The sequence below is a fragment of the Eulemur rufifrons genome, chromosome 28 (assembly GCF_041146395.1).
Source record: "Eulemur rufifrons isolate Redbay chromosome 28, OSU_ERuf_1, whole genome shotgun sequence".
Taxonomy (NCBI): domain Eukaryota; kingdom Metazoa; phylum Chordata; class Mammalia; order Primates; family Lemuridae; genus Eulemur; species Eulemur rufifrons.
Genome location: NC_091010.1, coordinates 20,993,470 through 21,014,145, shown reverse-complemented (window position 1 = coordinate 21,014,145; position 20,676 = coordinate 20,993,470). Strand labels below are relative to the sequence as shown.

General features: G+C 37.8%; 1 protein-coding gene and 1 non-coding gene across 2 annotated transcripts; one reads left to right on the top strand and one right to left on the bottom strand.

The window, feature by feature from the left end:
- Positions 1–475: 475 nt before the first annotated feature.
- Positions 476–20,003, bottom strand: NUDT13 (nudix hydrolase 13). Its single transcript, XM_069460120.1, has 9 exons — positions 19,941–20,003; positions 16,659–16,768; positions 13,148–13,287; positions 9,240–9,374; positions 7,778–7,884; positions 6,826–6,951; positions 6,566–6,677; positions 4,908–5,062; positions 476–1,671 (listed from the first exon to the last, which is right to left on the bottom strand). Exons 2-9 carry the CDS (start codon positions 16,739–16,741, stop codon positions 1,471–1,473), a joined length of 1,059 nt encoding a protein of 352 aa, XP_069316221.1. The 5' UTR covers positions 16,742–16,768; positions 19,941–20,003; the 3' UTR covers positions 476–1,470.
- LOC138376750 (small nucleolar RNA SNORA11) lies at positions 6,180–6,307 on the top strand. Its single transcript, XR_011231725.1, has one exon. It is a non-coding gene; the product is annotated as a small nucleolar RNA SNORA11 (small nucleolar RNA).
- Positions 20,004–20,676: the final 673 nt, after the last annotated feature.

Sequence of the window (20,676 nt, the reverse complement as noted above, 5' to 3'; positions counted from 1 at the left end):
CAGTCCAGTCCCATCACATATTATCTCTCACCATTTCCTGATGGAGGCTCATCGATTTCCCCAAAGCAGTGATGGTTTGCTGGCCCCTTTGGGGTCAAAAGGAAATTCAGTGCTTTAACTTTTCTAGTTCTAGTATCTCTTTTGCTTAGTCCTATGAGACTTTGATGTGTGAATAACCTAGGATCTCTGGGGCTTGTGTCTTTAATCACAAATTAGTGCATAGAATCTTTTGAAGGTAGGATTCTTTCCCCAGCCATTCCTCTTTTTAACCAGACCTCTAACAGTAATTCTTCTGCACATTACTTCAGTCATTCACAGACTAGGAACCTGGACTTACATGTTTCATTGTCATGCTAGATAAAGAGATCCTCTCCCCCGCCCCCAAGTTCTCACTTTCTAAAATTTTCTCCATTCGTAGGACAGAAAAATACATCCAAAGGTGTGGAAATATATTTATTTCCTCCAGATAAACTCTTCTCCCGTATGACAAGGTATAGAATGGGATATGTGAATGATGGAAAATCCTAAATTTACTTTATCCCATAAAGTTGAAGAAATAGCTCAGATTTGGCATTTGCTTATCTTCACTAATCCCTTTGTTACAGTTAATCAACACTTAGTGGGCGTGCAAATACCAGCAACTGTTTTATATTTAGGAAAACAGGCATGAGGAAGTGATAGTCTTTTCCCTAAGTCACAAACTGGGTAAGTAACAGAGCTGAAAATAGCAAAAACAATTTCCCATCTTGAGTCCCACTGGAATTCAACTCCCTCAACAGAGCCTCATTCCATCTGACTTATCGCACAGTATTCTGAGGTAGACTTTAGCTCTCACTTTCCACATTCCTTCCAATGACTTAAATATGACTTTTATTTAACTACTGCATACAAGAATGTACCTGTGCATGAATTCAAAACTGTTATATTGTGCTATTTGTCTTAATTCTGTGAGGATGAAAAGTAACTCAGTAGTGACTTGAAATTTGCTATACATTTTCAATAACAAGGGCCTACATCCAAACTAATGCTTTACCCTTCTCTCTGATTTATTTTTATTTTTATTTATTTATTTTTTGATAGAAAGCATCTCACTCTGCTGCCCAGGCTAGAGTGCAGTGTTGTCATCATAGCTCACCGCAACCTCAAACTCCTAGGCTCAAGTGATCTTCCTGCCTTAGTCTCCCAAAGTTCTAGGATTACAGGCATGAGCCACCACACCCGGCCTTCCCTTTAATTGTGATGGTTGACATCTCATCAGTTTTTCTTCTCACACGGGCATTTTTGATTGCTCCTTAGTAGGAACTTCTTTCATTGATGCTTCTGATAGAAGTGTCTCACTGTAGGCTCACCTTCTGCTCTGCCTTATGAGGTTGGCCTGGAGCTGGCCTTTGGCACCTCCCCTTTGTCAGTCGATCTCTGGTACGCCCCTCAGGCATACCAAGGAGAGGGATCTAGGTGACTTGATCTGGGCTAAGCAGGCAGAGAAGAACGGGTCTGTTTTTCTACCCACTCCTTAATCAGTTGGTGGGCAATGGCTAATTTGGGGGGCAGCCAGAATGGGAAAGTCTCATTTTGTTGTTCAATATAGGGGCCCTTCCTCCTTAGGGCTGTGGCCACCTCATCAGGACTAAACCAGGCAGCTGCCTCTAATTCTCTCAAGTTCACGTGGATCTGAAAGACATAAGGAAGAAAAGGATGTAAGATTAGGAGCTACAAAATTTAGAATACTATTATGACCAAAGGTGACATACTAAAGGTGATATACTAATATGACCAAGGGTGACAAAATGGCTCCAGAATTAATCAATCTTAGAAGATAATACCTGGCATCTACAGGCTAGGTAAAAATCTGTTCTAGATATTGCCCAGAAGCAAAAGAGACATAATTAAGAGATAAGAATTAAATGTATTTTTAAAATAGTAAAAAAAAAAAAATGTAAGATACATTAAAAAATCCTGGAAGTACAAATACTAAAATATTAAGTGGTTAACATTAAGGGGTAAATTATATATAATATCTATTTTTCTTTGTGCCTCTATTGATTATATAAATCTTTCAATTAAAAAAGAATGTACAAAAAAGAATGAAATCCTACCATTTGCAGCAACATAGATGGAACTGGATAACATTAAGTGAAATTAAGCCAAGCACAGAAAGACAAATCTCGCATGTTCTGACTCATATGTGTTGGGAGCTAAATAATAACCACAATTGATCTCATGGAGACAGAGAGTAGAATGATGGTTACCAGAGGCTGGGAAGGGTAGCGAGGGGTAGGGGGATAAAGTGGGGATGGTTAATGAGTGCAAACTATAGTTAGATAGAATGAACAATATTTGGTAACACAATAAAGTGATTGTAATCAATAAGTTAGGGTATACTTTAAAATAACTAAAAGTAGAATCGTAATGTTCCTAACCCAAAAAAATGATAAATGCCTGAGGTAATGGATACCCCAATTATCCTGATTTGACTAATTCACATTGTGTGCCTGTATCAAAACATCACATGTACCCTATAAAGATATACAACTATTATGTACCCACAATAATTTTAAAAATTTTTTGAATTTTAAAAAGAATATATAAATTTGACTTTTTTTTTTTTAAAGGATAGGAGTTAACAATAATCAAAAGTATAGCATCTTTTTTGCAGAGTTAAGTAATGCAAACTTTGTCCACAGGAAGCTGAGACAGATTAGATACTCTATAAAAACCAAAGCACATGACAGGCAGACTTTGGCAGGCAGGGACCATCTGTCAGGGATGCTACAGAAGCGCAAGATGAGGTTGGATATCTAAGTCTCTTTCAGCCAGTTCCTATAATTTTATATCATTAGTCTTCAACATCCTGACCAGCTTGACATCTTGAAATCAATCATTGAATTTGATGTATTTATTGTGTGTCTACTATATGTAAGATACTCCTAAGTCTTGACAATAAAAGATAAATTGTATCACATAAATAGTGTTGGGAAAATTGATATCCACATGCAAAAGAATGAAATTTGACCCTTATCTCATACTATGTACAAAAATCAACTCAAAATAGATTAAAGATGTAAATGTAAAGCCTGAAACAATAAAACTTTTAGAAGAAAACATACGGAATAAACTTCTAGACGATAGACTGGGCAGTGATCTCTGAGATATGACACCAAAAGTGTAGGCAGCAAAAGCAAACACAGACAAGTAGGATTATATCAAACTAAAAAGCTGCACAGCCAAGGAATCAATCAACAGAGTGAAGAGACAACTATGGAATGGGAGAAAATATTTGCAGACCATATATCTGATAAGGGGCTACTGTTCAAAATTTATATTGAACTCCTACAACTCAATACCAAAAACAAATAATCCAATTAAAAAATGGGCAACTGAGCCAGGCGCAGTGGCATACGCCTATAATCCTAGCACTCTGGGAGGCTGAGGTGAGAGGAATGCTTGAGATTAGGAGTCAGAGACCAGCCTGAGCAAGAGTGAGAACCCATCTCTACAAAAAAAAAAAAAAAAAAAATAGAAAAATTAGCCAGGTGTGGTGGTGTGCCTCTCAGCTACTCGGGAGGCTGAAGCAGGAGGATTGCTTGAGGAGTTTGAGGTTGCAGTGAGCTATATGATACCACTGCACTCTAGCCAGGATGACAGAGCGAGATTCTGTCTCAAAATAAAAAAAAAAAAAATGGGCAGCAGATCTAAATAGACATTTCTCCAAAGAAGACATACAAATGGCCAACAGGTATATGAAAAGGTGTTCAATATCACTAATCAGGGAAATGTAAATCAAAACCACAATCAGATATTACTTCATACCTGCTGGGATAACTATTACCAAAAATATAAAGGACAAGTATTGGCAAGGATGTGGAGAAAAGGAGACCCTTGTATACTGGGTTGGAAAGAATGTAAACTAGTACAGCCACTATGGAAAACAATATGGAGGTTCTTTGAAAACTTAAAAATAGAATTACTGTTTGATCTAGCAATCTCACTTTTGGGTATACATCCAAAGGAATTGAAATCTGGATCTTGAAGAGATATCTGCACTCCCATGTTCACTGCAGCATTATTCACAATAGGCAAGATATGGAAACAACTGAAATGTCTATCAATGGATGAATGGATAAAGAAAATGTGGTATATCCATACAATGGAATATTATTCAGCCTTGAAGAAGAAGGAAATCCTGCATTTTGCAACAAGATGGATGGACCTAAAGGACATGCTAAGTGCACTAAGCCAGACACAGAAAGATAAATACTGCATGATCTCATTTATATGTGGGATCTAAAATAGTCAAACACATAGAAGCAGAGAGTAGAATGGTGATTGCCAGGGGCTGAAAGGGAGGGGAGGTGTTAGTCAAAGGGTACAAAGTTTCAGTTATGCAAAGTAAGTTCTGGAGATCTGTATACTACAGTGCTTATCATTAACAATACTGTATTATATACATAAAAATTTGATAAGAGGATAGATCTTATGTTAGGTGCTCTTACCACAAAAGAAAAAATAAAAAAGGGGGTGAGAGGAAACTTTTGGAGGTGATAGGTAAGTTTATGGCATTGATAGTGGTGATGATTTGATGGTTTCAAGGGTATATACTTCTCTCCAAATGCATCAAGTTGTATACATTAAATATCTACAGTGTTTTTTACGTCAGTCATACTTTAATGCAGCAGTTTTTTTAAAACAAAAACATTGTCTCATGATTGAGATACATGCAAGGGAGAATGGTGATTATTTGTTTCCTTTACTAGATTGCAAATTCCCTGAGGGTATAAATCATATTTTACATGTCTTTGTATAATCTAAACAGTGCTGGACTAGACAAGTCCTTGATAAATACTTGCTGACCACCAGATTGGATGAAGCAAAAGAAATATCACAGCATAAGGGAAGCAAGAACTTACCTCTGTCTGCCCTGGTTTCACAGTTGCATGGCAAGCAATCATGAGTGAGCTATTGGGAAAGGGCCAGTGCTGGGATGCAGAGTACTGCAGACTTTCCACCTCCAATCCGACCTCTTCTGCAACTTCCCGCCGGACAGTCTCTTCCAGACTTTCACCTACAAGCACTCAGGTTAATTCAGGACAGCCCTGTAGCAGGAAGGGTACACAGATAGCCCGTGTGTGAAAGGAGCCCCAAACTGGCTCCAAAGTTTCAATGAAACACTCTTGGGAGTGTCCTAAAATTCTGAGTCTTTGCAACAATAGGACTCAGGTCCAGAGTTGGATGTTGAACTGCAGTGCTTAAGCTTACTAGGTTAGTTATAATGCAAAGTAAGGGTGGTGGTGGGAGAGATGATAGGTGCCCTCAGCTTTAACAAAACTCCACTTTTTACCACTTGCAAATTTTACCCCAAAAGACTGAAAAAAGAAAGCAAACTTGGGAATAAATATTGAATTCTAGCTAATGTTATATGTGTTGAATATTTAGGGAAAAGTGTACTAATTAGGGCCCGGGTGCAATGGCTCACACCTGTAATCCTAGCACTTTGGGAGTCCAAGGTAGGAGGATCACTTGAGGTCAGGAGTTCTGAGACTACCCTGAACAAGAACAAAACCCCCCTTTCTACAAAAAATACAAAAATTAGCTGGGCACAGTGGTGAGTACCTGTAGTCTCAGCTACTTGGGAGGCTGAGGCAGGAGGATCACCTGAGCCCAAAAGTCTGAGGTTGCAGTGAGCTATGGTGACGCCATTGCACTCTATCTCAGGCAACAAGAGTGAGACCCTGTCTCCATTTAAAAAAAAAAAAAAAAGTATACTAATATCTGCAATCTATGCACCAAAAAATAAGATGGGGCTGGGCACGGTGGCTAATGCCTGTAATCCTAGCACTGTGGGAGGCTGAGGCAGGAAGATAGCTTCAGGTCAGGAGTTCAAGACCAGCCTGAGCAAGAACAAGATTCCCGTCTCTATAGAAAAATTAGCCAGGCATGATGACACATGCCTGTAGTCCCAGCTACTTGGGAAGCTGAGGCAGGAGAATCGCTCGAGTCCTGGAGTGTGAGGTTGCAATGAGCTGTGATCACACCACTACTCTATCCCAGGCACCAGGCAACAGAGCAAGACCGTGTCTCAAAAAAAAAAAAAATAACAGATGGATTGATGGATGGATAGACGAATAGCTAGATGAACAGATATGTGATAAAGTAAATGTAGTAAAAAATTATAGAATCTAGGGGTGTGCTCAGAGCACGGGGCCTGAAGAATGGCTCCTCTGTTTATAACACACCCAACAGGAATCTGGGGTCACTGTGATGAGGGACACAAAACTTGTGGCCTCCCTACGAACAAAGCCCTACATGTGAAGAAGAAAAAAATTATATAATCTAGGTGGTTGGTGTATGGGTGATCACTGTATAATTCTTTCAACTATACTGCGTGTTTGACAAATTGCTTAATAAAATATTAGAAAATTATAATGCCAGAAGGCAGTTTTCTGGGCATGATAGGAAAGAGTTTACTCGAGAATCAAAGCACTATGGCAATAAGACAGAGAAATACCTATCATTAGTAAAATTTTATATCCTCCAATGTTACCTGTAAGTTCCCAAAATTCCTTACCTATATCACAAAAACCTGCCAAGGCAGAATACATTCCCTTGGGAAAGGAGCTCTGACGGACAAGCAGGCATCGGGTCCCATCTGACACCAGAGTGATCACCACAGGAGCCACCTAGGAAAGGAGGATGGAAACTGAGATGCTGGCACTTTGGGGCCTGCTATTTTAGCTAAGGAATAGATAATTAAGGAAAGCCTTCCCCAGGACAGAGTAGTGGGTGCACAGTCTTCTCAGAGTACTGTCCTCTTAGAGCAATGCTTACCTGTGGGTAATAGATGATATTATTGGAAGGGCACACACGCTTGCTGCCAGCCATGTTCTTCTTGGTGGGCTGCCCACTTCTGCTGCAGAACTGGTGTGTATGATGCCAGTGGAGAAGAGCCTGAGCCTAGGAATACAAAGGTGGGCCTGGTTTTGTTTGGAGAGAATGCAGGGCTCACCTTTACAGGCACTGAGCCTTGTGTCTAGAGCAACTCACAGGGAAATGCCAATCCCTTTCCAGCTCACCTACTCTAAATGGTTACTAACGTTAAGATAGGGAAACTATCTGAACATATTCCTCTAGCATCTGAATAAAAGAAAGCATATTTTTAAATATACTATGAATTATTTGAAACATATAAAATATATAAACACCCATGTACCCCACTACCCAGCTTAAAAAGAAAACATTTCCAATATGCTTGGACACTCCCACATGTACTCCTCCCCAGTAAAGACGAAATTTTTCTTTTGCAACTAAAAACGTTCGGAGATTTCTTTTTGGGTTCTTTTTTTCATGGACACTTCGAATGCCATAAGAGGTTTCTTTTTAAAATAAGTGGACAATCAAAACACTGTAGCAAGCAAAATATAAAGCTGTGAGGGCAGGTCATTAAAGCCATGTAAACAATTTCTGATAGGAAAAACATGATGATGTATATGTCATGCTGTGGTCATTAAAAATGTTTACAAGGCTGATAGATCTATTGCTGTAGATCTGCATGTCCTTAGGAGAAAATGGTCTTGACAGTGGTTCTGCCAAAAACAAGGGGAAAAAAAGGAAGAGTAAGCAATCTTCCTATAGCACATCATCCTGCCAACGTTTGGAGGAAGAACTATGATCTGCAAAGGAAGAAATCCAATGTCGTCTTAGCCTTGTGTATGTACACAAGGATTCGCCCATATATACTGCTTTACTAAAATCCCTGTGGAGTTGAGAAATCAAAATCTACCGTGAAAAGCAAGGAGGCATCCTTCACATCCAGGTGAAAAAGAGCCTTTCTCAGCTCAATGAAAGACCCCTTGAGCTCTGCCTCCATTTCAGGTTTCTGTAAGGAGGCTAGAAAATTAGAAAAGAGAATGGAATTAAACAAATGTCAGGCCAGGCGTGGTGGCTCATGCCTGTAATCCTAGCACTCTGGGAGGCCGAGGCGGGTGGATCGCTCGAGGTCAGGAGTTCGAGACCAGCCTGAGCAAGAGTGAGATCCCGTCTCTACTAAAAATAGAAAGAAATTATATGGACAACTAAAATATATATATACAAAAAATTAGCTGGGCATGGTGGCGCATGTCTGTAGTCCCAGCTACTTGGGAGGCTGAGGCAGAAGGATCGCTTAAGCCCAGGAGTTTGAGGTTGCTGTGAGCTAGACTGACGCCACGGCACTCACTCTAGCCCGGGCAACAGAGTGAGACTCTGTCTCAAAAAACAAAAAAAAAATGTCAAACTTTGCCTCAAGGCCCCTCTCCAAGTCTACCCTGTTAAAAAAAATGTTTCCCAAACTTGCATAATAAGATTCAACTGGGGAAAGTAAAAAATTTCCAAGTTCTCAGCTGGGCACAGTGGCATGCACCTGTAGTCCTAGCTACTCAGGAGGCTGAGGCTAGAGGATTGCTTGATCAAGGCTATAGTATGCTAGGATCAGGCCTGCACTCTAGTCTGGGCATCACAGCGAGACTCTGTCTCATAAAAAAAAAAAAAAAGGAAAGAAAGAAATCCAGATTCTCAAACCGCTACCTGGAGATTCTGAAGCAGCAGGTGAGGAATGACACCCAGAAATCTTTATTTTTTTAACAAGCACCAGATGATTCTTATATTCAGGCCAGTTTGGGAAACATTAGCCATTAGTATTTCTCAAGATCCTCTTCAGAGCAATAAGAACATTTGCATTAGCCATACGCTATTCCTGGAAAAGAGATGAAATGGGACTTCACAGCTCCTGTGTGACCCTCATTCCAGCATGGTTCCACTTACACTTAGACCCTTAAAGAGAGAAGGAAAGCCCGATAGGAGCCATAAGCCTATAGCAAAGTGCTTCTCAAATGCAAGTCTGGGAACCCAGAGCTACTCCAAGGAAACATTTTTATTTGCCTCTATTGATAAGAGAAATAAGAATCATGTTATGAATTTTAAAACATTTCTTATGAAATACTTAAAAAAATATAAAATGTATAAAGGTACAGAGAATAATAAACATCTGTCCACCTAGCATAGAAAGCATTAAAATATCCTTTATTTTCTTTTAAATGATGAAGATAATAGATGATAGTTTTTTTAATATCCTTACTGAAAAAAAAAACATAGAAAATTGATACCCTTTTTGTATTCCCAAAATTTTCTTTGAAAGTTTACTATTATGTGAAACCCCAAAGTCTGAGAATGACTGGGAAGTTCTCGGTAGGAATAATGTTCTGTACCACTTAGGGAAGAGGAGCTGTCCAGACCTAGATCCAGAGCAAACCATGCTTCATGCTGTTCAGAGCATCCAATCAGCACAGAATCTTCTACTCTTTGTGCATCCTGTCCAAATTTACCCAGGAGCCCTTTCAACTCTAAGAAACAGAAAGGAGAAGGGAAAAAAAGCAAAAAGCAAAGGTTTCAATTAAATCACTACAGCCATATCAGACTTAAATGAAATCAGCTACTTCAGCTTAAAGTGGGTATACTTGGCTTCCAGTCGCTGCCCCGCAGCTCATTATCTTTGTAACCTTTGGTCTAATCACTTAACCTCTCTAGGCCTCAGTTTTCTCATCAGCAAGCAGAGGAGTTTAGACCAAAGAAGGAATTTTAACACTGTATTCCTATATGATTGTATCAGGAAAGGAATATATCACCTAGTGAGTAAGATGCATGATATTTACTTATTAAGGCATTGAAAAAAATGTCACACAAAATGACAGAGACCAATGTAGTTCTATAATTAGCCTACAGATTGTGCTGCTTTTGTGGGCCAAAGTGGAATATTCATCTGAGATCCTGGTCTGTAAAAGACAAGTGCTATGTAGGGAGAAAACCTGTATTCTTGTTCATGAAGAACTCATATTTGTTTGTAATACAATATAATGTTGCTAAATCTCATAATAATGTTTACTGTCTTCTGATGAAGTCCTCATATTCTTCTGCACTGCTAGAAACTACCTATTCGTGTACTCCAGCATGTGACCTATGGGGGAAACTCACTGGCAAAATATATATATTTTAAAATGTTTTACTTTTAATTATGGGTACATAATAGTTGTATATTTTATAGGGTACATGTGATATTTTGATATAGGCATACAATGTGAATTAATCAAATCAGAGTAATTGGGGTATCCACCACCTCGGGCATTTATCATTTCTTTGGGTTAGGAACATTCCAATTCTACTCTTTTAGTTATTTTAAAGTATATTCTAAATTATTGTTGATTATAGTCACTTTATGGTGTTACCAAATATTGTTCATTCTAACTATATTTTGGTACGCATTAACCATCCCCACTTTATCCTCCTACCCCTCGCTAACCTTACCAGCCTCTGGTAACCATCATTCTACTGTCTCCATGAGATCCATGGTTTTTAATATTTAGCTCCCACATATGAATGTGAACATGTGAGATTTGTCTTCCTGTACTTGGCTTATTTCACTTAACATAATGTTCTCCAGTTCCATCCATGTTGTTGCAAATGGCAGAATTTCATTCTTTCTTATGGTTATATAACATTCCATCGTGTATATGTACCACATTTTTTTAATCCATTCATCCGTTGATGGAAACTTGGTTGATTCCAAATCTTGGCTATTGTGAACAGTGCTGCAATAAACATGGGAGTGCATGTATCTTTTCAACACATTTAATTCTTTTCTTTTGGATATATACTTAACAGTGGGATTGCTGGGTCATATGGTAGTTCCATTTTTAGTTTTCTGAGGAACCTCCATACAGTTCTCCATAATAGTTGCACTAATTTACATTCCCGTCAACAGTATACAAGGGTTCCCCTTTCTCCACATCCTCACCAGCATTGTTTATTGCTCGTCTTTTTGATGAAAGCCATTTTAACTGGAGTGAGATGATATCTCATTGTAGTTTTGATTTGCATTTCTCTGATGACTAATGGTGTTGAGCATTTTTTCATATACCTGTTGGCCGTTTGTATGTCTTTTGAAAAATATCCATTCAGATCCTTTGCCCATTTTTAAATTGGATTATTTGATTTTTTCCTGTTGAGTTGTTGGAACTCCTTATATATTCTTGTTATTAATCTTTTCTCAGATGGGTAGTGTGCAAATATTTTCTCCCATTCTGTAGGTTGTCTCTTCACTTTGTTGATTGTTTCCTTTGCTGTGCAGAGGCTTTTTAGCTTGATGTGATCCCATTTGTCCAATTTTGTTTTGGTTGCCTGTGCTTTGGGGGTACCACTCAAGAAGTCCTTGCCCAGATCAATATCCTTAAGTGTTTCCACAATGTTCTTTTTTAATAGTTTCATAGTTTCAAGTTTTATATTTAAGTCCTTAATCCGTTTTGATTTTTTGTATATGGTGAGAGATATGGGTCTATTTTCATTCTTCTGCATATGGATATCCAGTTTTCCCAGTCCCGTTTATTGAAGAAACTAGCCTTTCTCCACTGTATGTTCTTGGCACTTTTATTGAAGATCAGTTCCCTATAGATGTGTGGATTTACTTCTGGGTTCTCTATTCTGTTCCATTGGCCTGTGTGTTTTCATGCCAGTACCATGTTGTTTTGGTTACTACAGTTCTGCATTGTAACTTGAAGTCAGGTAACGTGATTCCTCTAGTTTGGTTCTTTTTGCTCAGAATGGCTTTGGCTATGCTGGTTCTTTTGTGTTTCCACATAAATTTTAGGATTATTCTTTCTACTTCTGTGAAAAATGTCATTGGTATTTTGATAGGGATTACATTTAATCTGTCGATTGATTGCTTTGGGTAGTGTGGACATTTTAACAATATTGATCATTCCAATCCATGAGCATGGAATATCTATTTTTATGTGTCCTCTTCAATTTCTTTCATCAATGTTTTATAGTTTTCATTATAGAAATCTTTCACTTCTTTGGTTAAGTTTATTCCTAGGTATTTTATTTTCTTTGTAGCTACTGTAAATGAGATTACTTTCTTGGTTTCTTTTTCATATTGTTTACTGTTGACATATAGAAATGCTACTGATTTTTGTATGTTAATTTTGTGTCCTGCAACTTTACTGAATGTGTCAGTTCTAATAGTTTTCTTGTGTGGAGTCTTTCGGTTTCTCTAGATATAAGATCATATCATCTGCAAACAAGGATAATTCGCCTTCTTCCTTTCCAATTTGGATGCCTTTTATTTTTCTCTTGTCTGATTGATCAATATATTTAGAAGCTAGTCAGAATAGAGTAACATCATATAAAACTGAAAGTTAGCATTTTGAATGCCAAATCCCAGTGGCTTAGATATCGCTAAGTATATAAGCTAAAAGAGTTCTCAAAACAAATTCATTTTAATTCACTGTTAATTTTGACCCTTCTAGTAAAAATGAGGTTATGATACAAATCTTAAACAGTACAAGAGTGTGCAACTCTATGAAGGCTGGAAATCACTGCCCTAAGCAGAGGTTGGCAAACTTTTTCTGTAAAGATGGCTGGGCAAGGTGGCTCATGCCTATAATCCTAGCACTCTGGGAGGCTGAGGTGGGAGGATAGTTTGAGCTCAGGAGTTCAAGACCAGCCTGAGCAAGAGCGAGACCCCATCTCTACTAAAAATAGAAAAAATTAGCTAGGTGTGGCGTGCATGCCTATAGTCCCAGCTACTCAGGAGGCTGAGGCAGGAGGATCACTTGAGCCCAGGAGTTTGAGGTTGCTGTGAGCTAGGCTGATGCCACGGCACTCACCCAGGCAGCAGAGTGAGACTCTGTCTCAAAAGAAAAAAAAAAAAAGATACCAAATATTTTAGGCTTTATGAGTCATACAGTTTCTGTCATAACTACTCAACTCTACATTGTAGTGAAAATAGCATAAGTGATTTATAAGTGAACTAGTGTGGCTATGTTCCAATAAAAATTTATTTACAAAATAGTCAGCAGATCCAATGTGGACAGCAGTTTTGCCAACCTCTAGTTTAAGGTATCAATGGTTCATATCATCACCGAATAATATTTGAGTGGAAAACTAGAGTTCACACACTAAATTATTAGTTGGCAGAAGCAGTTACACAGCTCAAGACTAAAAAGCTGTTTGAAAAATCTAGACTCTGAAGTTCAAGGATCTTTCTCAGAAATTCAGTATGGACTGAATTCTATTTAGTAGCCACAGACTAGTCAATGCCTCTGGTCCACTTTCGACTTACCTAACAGGCTATGCTGAGGGGCCAAGTATCGATGTGCTGAAGTCTGAAGCAAAGGAGCCAGGCTATGAAAGAGGTAAAATGCTCCTGTCTGCTGGGCTTGTTTACATGCATCATCATCTTCCTTCAGTTCAAATAAATACCTGTATTTGGGAAATAATCAAACCTTTACAAAACCACAGTTACTTATACAGCATTCATCTTTGAGAATTCTGCTTCTGCATCCCTCTCCTACCACAGTTGTTTCTCTTTATTTATCTACATCCTAATTTGCTCTAAAAAGTATCTGAGGTGGCTACAGGAAACCATTCATTCCCTCTTCTGTCCTACTGTGTACATTGCTCATACTTCTGTGGTTGCACTATTGCATTATTTGTTCATTTGTCTGTTTCCCCTGAAAGACCATGATCTCCTTAAGGGCAGGGTTTGTCTTACTCAGCTCTGTATCTCAGTAATTAGCATACTGAATGGCTCGATTCAATAAATATTTACTGAATTGAACTTCAAGGGTAATAAATATTTACTGAAGTGAACTTCAAGGTACTCTGCCAATATTATACTGTGAGGCAGGAATGCACATGCAGTGAAGTGAAAGGAAAACAAGTGTAGTGATAAAACATCAACCACAGAATAACGAGAGATGCAAACAGACTTTATTACTGCAGACAGAGAGCAAACACCGTGTCTTCAGTAACACTCATTCAATCCAAGGAAGAGAAAACACATTTTACCTTCCACGTACCCTTGTTTCAAACATCTAGCTCCCAAAGTGGCCACTGTTAGCTCCTCACCTCTAGTGAAGGGACCACTGATGAAGCCTATACTTAAACAATTTAACAAGGATAACATTTTCAGTAGCCCAAATGAAATACAGAAAAAGAATATCCTATTATTGGTTTCTCAAAGAGATAGTAATGGGGCAAGTTCTAGGCTTTTCCAGTACCTTCATTAAGGGTGGTCTGAGTCTAACCCTTTAAGAGCTTTGGGAATCAAGTCAGGGTCCTTTTGATTCTGCAGAGACAGAATATGGATTCTCCTGGGGCCTTAGGGTTAACCATTTTTGCCTGTCAAAGGCCCTAAAACAGACTCTTAAATACATGGCACATTTTGTCACTTAAGTGGGAAAAATAGCTTATAGATACTTTCTGTAGGATCTGGGAACTTTTGTAACACCAGTAAGCAAAGTTGGCTCAACGTGAAAATACAAAGCAAAGTGACAAATGCACCCCTGTGTAATCTGTAGGAACCTATTTTGATGGTGTGATAAAAGGGGTTACAGTGAGCTCTTTATAAATAGATGACAAGAGAAACCTGATCTTTTAAGACTCATGATATTTTTAAACTTATTGTGAGTGACTGCAGCCTCCTGGGGCAAAGACTCAATGTATGTCAAAGCAGAGACATGTGTCACTAGGAAGTTACCAAATATAAACAATAGAACAAACACAGCTGCCTTCGTAAAAGAACAGCAGGAGTGGTACAACCTGTGCTTTGCCCTAATGACCCTAAAAAGCAAAACATCTACAAAAACACCCAGGTTAAGGTCTTAAACGCAAGGCCTCACTGGAACTGGAATTGACATCCAAAAGTTCCTTACACTCCTCTTGATCAGGAACTCTGTTTTTTAACAATTCATTTTCTCCCTTTAGTTATAATAGCATGGAAAACACTACATTAAGATTAACAAGGCTGAAACACTACATTAAGATTAACAAGGCTGAAAATATTTAGACTATTTTTAAACTTTAACTGTTTTTTCTTAGTATAACAGTAAAAAAAAAAGTCATTCTTTAATAATCAGAATATACAATTATCAATTTTTTAAAAAGGGACAATCCTGCCACTTGGGGATAATCATTATTTTTATACTTTGAAATTCTCCAAACTATCAATATTATGCATCGATACATAAGTATATTTAGAATCAATTATACCTACTAATTTGTAGCCTTTTTTCTTAAACGTACATAAACATTTTTTCCACATCATTCTATCATAAAATATTCTTTTGTTGTTGTTTTTGGGTGTGTGTATATGTTTTGGTTTTTGAGACAGGGTCTGACTCTGTTGTCCAGGCTGTAGTGTGAGTGCAGTGGCTTGATCGTAGCTCACTGCAACCTTGAACTCCTGGTTTCAAACGATCCTCCTGCCTCAGCCTCCTTAGTAACTGGGACTACAGGTGCACACCATCTCATCCAGCCAATTTTTCTGTTTTCTGTAGAGACAGGGTTTCCATATGTTGCCCAGGCTGATATCAAATTCTTGGTCTCAAGCAATCCTCTGGCCTTGGCCTCCCAAAGTGCTGGGATTACAAGCATGAGCCACCAGGCCCAGCCAAATATTCTTTATTGATAGATTTTTATTCTTTTCTCATGATTTTGATTCTGGTTGTTTTTTGGGGTTTTTTTGTTTGTTTGTTTGTTTGTTAGTTTTTTGCCAAAACCCAGGAACAAACCAATTTTTATTCATTTTTAAATATATCTAATCACTTTAACATACTTAATTTTTAGACTATTCAATAATTGTTATTGTTCTTGGAGTCTCAGTCTGAGAAGTGTAAGCAACATAAATGTCCAACAATATCTAAAACAAGTATTACAATTTTGTTGTTTGTTCACTCTTACTCATGTAGGATTATATGCTAATGTGCCTCTAAATTTTGCACTGGGCATTCACGTTTGGCAGGGCTTTCTATGTAGGAAGCCCTGGTTGTGAGTATATCCCTCCTGAGGAGTTTTACATTTGCATTTGCATACACCCCAGGGGTATTATCAGTCCAAGATTACTACTTAAATTCATTTCTTAAGCTGGAGGTTCTAGGACCACACCACACAGACGGTATAAATTTAAACTCCAAAACTGTATGAGAGCAGGTTAGTGATTTCAGATTTCTCCAGGCTAAGACAAAAAAGTCCTTTATCACCTTCCTGCGCTATTACAGATTTTTTTTCTAGTCTACCTTTCCCTGAAGTTTAGTTCTTGGAGGGTGGGGTAAGGGTAGGAGGTGGAGTTATCTACCTAATTTTCAGGAAACATCATGAAATATTATTCAATATAATTTTTTTTGTTTGTTTATGGGTTTTTTTTTTTTGTTTTTTTTGTTTTTTTTTTTGAGACAGGGTCTCACTTTGTTGCCCAGGCTGGAATACGGTGGCATCATCATAGCTCACGTAGCCTCAAATTTCTGGGCTCCAGGGATCCTCCTGCCTCAGCCTCCCAAGTAGCTGGGACTACAAGCACACACTACCACATCCAGCTAATTTTTTTTTAAATTTTTTGCACAGACAGGGTCTCACTATATTGCTCAGGCTGGTCTTAAATTCCTGGCCTCAAGCAATCCTCCTGCGTTGGCCTCCCAAAGTGCTAGGATTATAGGCATGAGCCACCTCGCACGACCTGCACAAATCGTTATCACACATCTTTAATTGTCAATACAGGATCTTAAGATGTTCAGACTTTACACTTTAATGGGCCAAAGATGGAATAATCAGAGTTCAGGTTGATCAAGACTCACCGTGTCTTAGTCACGTAGGTTGACAGCAGCCTATAGCACCAAAAAGATTTTCTCCTGCAAGCTATTCCACAATACACTGACATTGTCAGGTCCTTAGAGAAAAGAGGAGTCTAAAAAAAGTCATAGTATGAAATTTAAAGTAATGAATTGCCAAGAGGGTTATATTTTAAGCCAGACTAGGATCACTTTGTAATCTTAAGGAAAGAGAACTAAATAGGAGTCAGGTGATCTGGCTTCTAAATTGCATTTCTACCACTAACTATGAGATCTCAACTTTTCAGTACTTATTTCCTAATCTACAAATTGAAACTTGTTCTACCTACCTAGAATGAGAATGAAGTAGGAGGAATCCTGTAGATAAGAAAAATATAAAATCACAGCCATTAGGAAAATATTTCAAAATGCAGCTATGCAAATTCACAGGGATCCAGACATTTTCTATTTTTTGTAGCTCATTGGGTGAGAAAAAAAATTATCTATCTAAAGATCCATTCTGCAGAATATAGTCCCTTTTAAATTGTATATCAGTAAATATTTTATTCGTCATGAAAAGTACCTTTCATATTAGCAGTAAAAAATTCAAGAAATTCCCCTGAAAAAATGAAAAAATCAGTACAGTTAAATAACCAACCACCCTTTTAACTGTGCCTGGGGAAGAAAGCTTTGACACTAAACTACCTAGGAACATATAAAGTGTATGCCTACTTCTTGGTTGCATAATTATGAATCACTGATGACTAATCCTTGGACAGTTTTGGCTACAATCTGTGTCCCAGCCAACGGTAAAATATATTTAGTAAATGACATTCAACAAAGTATTCAGTACTGACTTTGTTCAAGGTCCCTTAAGGAACACAAAAATGTACAGGATGAAAATCCCTGCCCTAAAGGAACTTTAGAAGGAGAGAGAAAACAGATATATAACTAACTTTCACAAAAGGCAATATGTGATATGTGGATTATAAAGCACTCTAGTCGAGTGTTAAAGGTGTAATGCCTATTTTAATAACCCAAGAACTAGTGTGATATCCTGGAAGAAATGTATTTAAACTCAATATTTCTGGATCATATACAACTCTGAGAATGTAAATTGGTAAAGTATATTTGGAAGTTAATTTGTGAATATCTACTAAAATGTTAAATAAACATCCCTTTCACCTAGCAATTCCAAGTCTAAAAGTTTATCCTAGGAAAGAAAGGGTATGTACAAGAATGTTAACTGAAAATTACAATAAAATGGAATAATACACAGCTGTGAAAAATAAATAGAAAATAATAGAACAGTGAAAAATACACATATAGTAACAGGGAAAGATATTCAGAATATATATTAAGTAAAATAAGCACAGGGGTTTGGGGACTTCCTGGGCAATGGGTACAAAGTTTCAGTTAGATAGGATGAATAAGTTCTGGAGATCTATTGTATAGCATGGTGACTATAGTTAATAATAATATATTATACACTTACAAAATTACTAAAAGGGGCTGGGCACTGTGGCTCACGTTTGTAATCCTAGCACTTTAGGAGGCTGAGGTAGGAGGATTACTTGAGGCTAGGAGTTTGGTCTCACTACAAAGTGAGACCAGCCCCAAAGACTCCAACCCCACAAAATAATTTTTAAAAAAATTAGTCAGGCATGGTGGTGCGCACCTGTACTCAGGAGGCTGGCTTAAGCCCAGGAGTTTGAGGTTGCATTGAGTTATAATGATGCCATGGCACTCCAGCCTGGGCAACAGAGTGAGACCTTGTCTCAGAAAAAAAAATTACTAAAAGAATGGATCTTAAATGCTGTCACCACAAAAAAAAAAAGTGTAAGTATGTGAAGTGATGAATAAATATGTTGATTAGTTTGATTTAATCATTTCACAATGTATACATACATCAAAACATCACGTTTTACAATGTAAACATATACAATTTTTTTTTGTCAATTATACCTTAATAAAGCTGGAGGAAAAAATAGGAAAAGTAATAATTAGTTGGTTAGCATAATTAATTTATAAAGAAAAGGACACATACATATATATACTGGTATATATAAATTAGATATGTACTTATTTATATTTTTCAAATGACTAGAAGTATACATACACAAGTGTTAAGAGTGACTAATTTGAGAGAGTGGGATGGAGATAAAGATTGAAAAAGTATTTGTAATTTTTACTTTAGTCATTTCTGTATTTAAAAAATTTTTTTAACCATGTGTGCATATTCCTTTTAACATAAAAGAGAGTATAATAAAATAGTAGTTTCTGGGACTAACTGCTCAATAAGGCTATTTCCAGGCTGCTGTTCCCAGAAACACCTCACCATATTCCCTCTGGGCCAAAGGGAATTCCTTTGGTGAGTGTAGTGGATCCTGGGAACTGCAAGAGCTGTCTGGTTGTAGTTGTGATTTCTGACTAATCTGTATGGCCCATTGGACTTGACTGCCTGGTTTTCCCTAGTTTCTGCTGCTAAATGAACCTTAGCCAGTCATGGAGTATCATGGCCTGCTGATTCATGACTTGGTGGTCACAGAACTATTTTTTTTTTTTTTCCCAGAGTCCCACTCTTTTTTTCTTTTAATTTTTAAATTTTTTTTTATTTGAGCGTACGGAGCTATTTATGTTTTTACAAGTACAAAGCCTGGCAGAGATGAAAGTTAATATTATTTTTATCAAAACTATTATATGATGAGGCAAGGTCCATAAGATTTACAGTTTCTCTGAACCCTTTGTAATAAATGATTCACACGATTCTCATCCTCTTCATCTTTCCAGAAGAAAGATTAATTTGCAAAGCACTACACTATAATAAAAAAGCCCATCTTAAATCTAGTGGTTACTTCCATGGAGAAGAGGCTAGATTTGGTAGCATTTGAGAGAGCTCTTTTGAAAGTCCATCGCTCCATGACTGTGGACCTCAGTGGGGGTGGGAAAATATGCAAAACCGAGGAAACACAAGGATACAGATTTCAAAGTCTCACGGACCAGCTTTATGGTTTGCTTTCTAAATAATAATTTTTCCTCTCTTAAAATGAGGGCACAATGTTAAGAAGTTCCACTTTTAAACAACCCTCCAAAAAAGTCTCAGAAATTGATTAGTTGTGGTCAATGAGATTGCTCCATAGTTATGGTACAAAACTGGTCATTCCCCTGGTTTCTGCAAGAAGGAAAAGAGACTAAGCTAAATCTGTAAAATGCTGTGACAAACAGCTTTTTTCAAGTTCTGATTATGCCTCCCTATTAAGTCCTTCCTGCACTTACTACCTGAATAGGTTTCTGTTTCATTGTACTCACTCTGAATTCTTTTGGGGGCACCTTCCTAGGCCTCAAGAATCAGCAGAAACCAGGAAACTCCAAATGTCCAAGTTCCAATGGCTTCCCTTCCCCAAGGGACCATTGCTGCTTCTGCCACACTTCCCAGAATCCTCCTAAAGATGCACCCTGGGAAGTGTAGTTTAATCCCCATGCCAGCTGCTAAATCCTCCAAAGTTAACTACGGCTGTCAAAAGCGTACTTCTGCCACACTTCCCAGAATCCCATCCAGGCATGCTGCTGTGTCCACCCACTGCAAAATTAACTATGGTTATCAAAAGCATGATCTTAGAAGATCTTATTACCAAGAGAACTACTGTGTCTTTGAGAAAGTAGAATAGTATTAGATCCATTTTTAAATAACAAAATGATAAAGTCATTAAATCTACCCTCATACACAAAAAGCCTATATTATGAGGCTGGAGGTAGGATGAAGGGGAGGTGGGAATCAGATAACTTTCAACATTTCTGTATCTCTAGTTCTATTTCTGCCCACTTTAGAACTAGCTCTAAAATTTCATGAAATTCTGCCCATTTAAAAGGACAGAACTGTGTCTAGATATGTTTGAACTTACAGTAGAATTCATTCTTTGATCAATCAGGAAGAGCAGCATTCCATCTGACTGAAAGAAATTAGCAAAACTACTTTGGCACTGCCCTCTTCTCTTCTTACTACTAAAGTTACTTGCCTGTGTGAGAAGATAGTTTTGAAGACCAT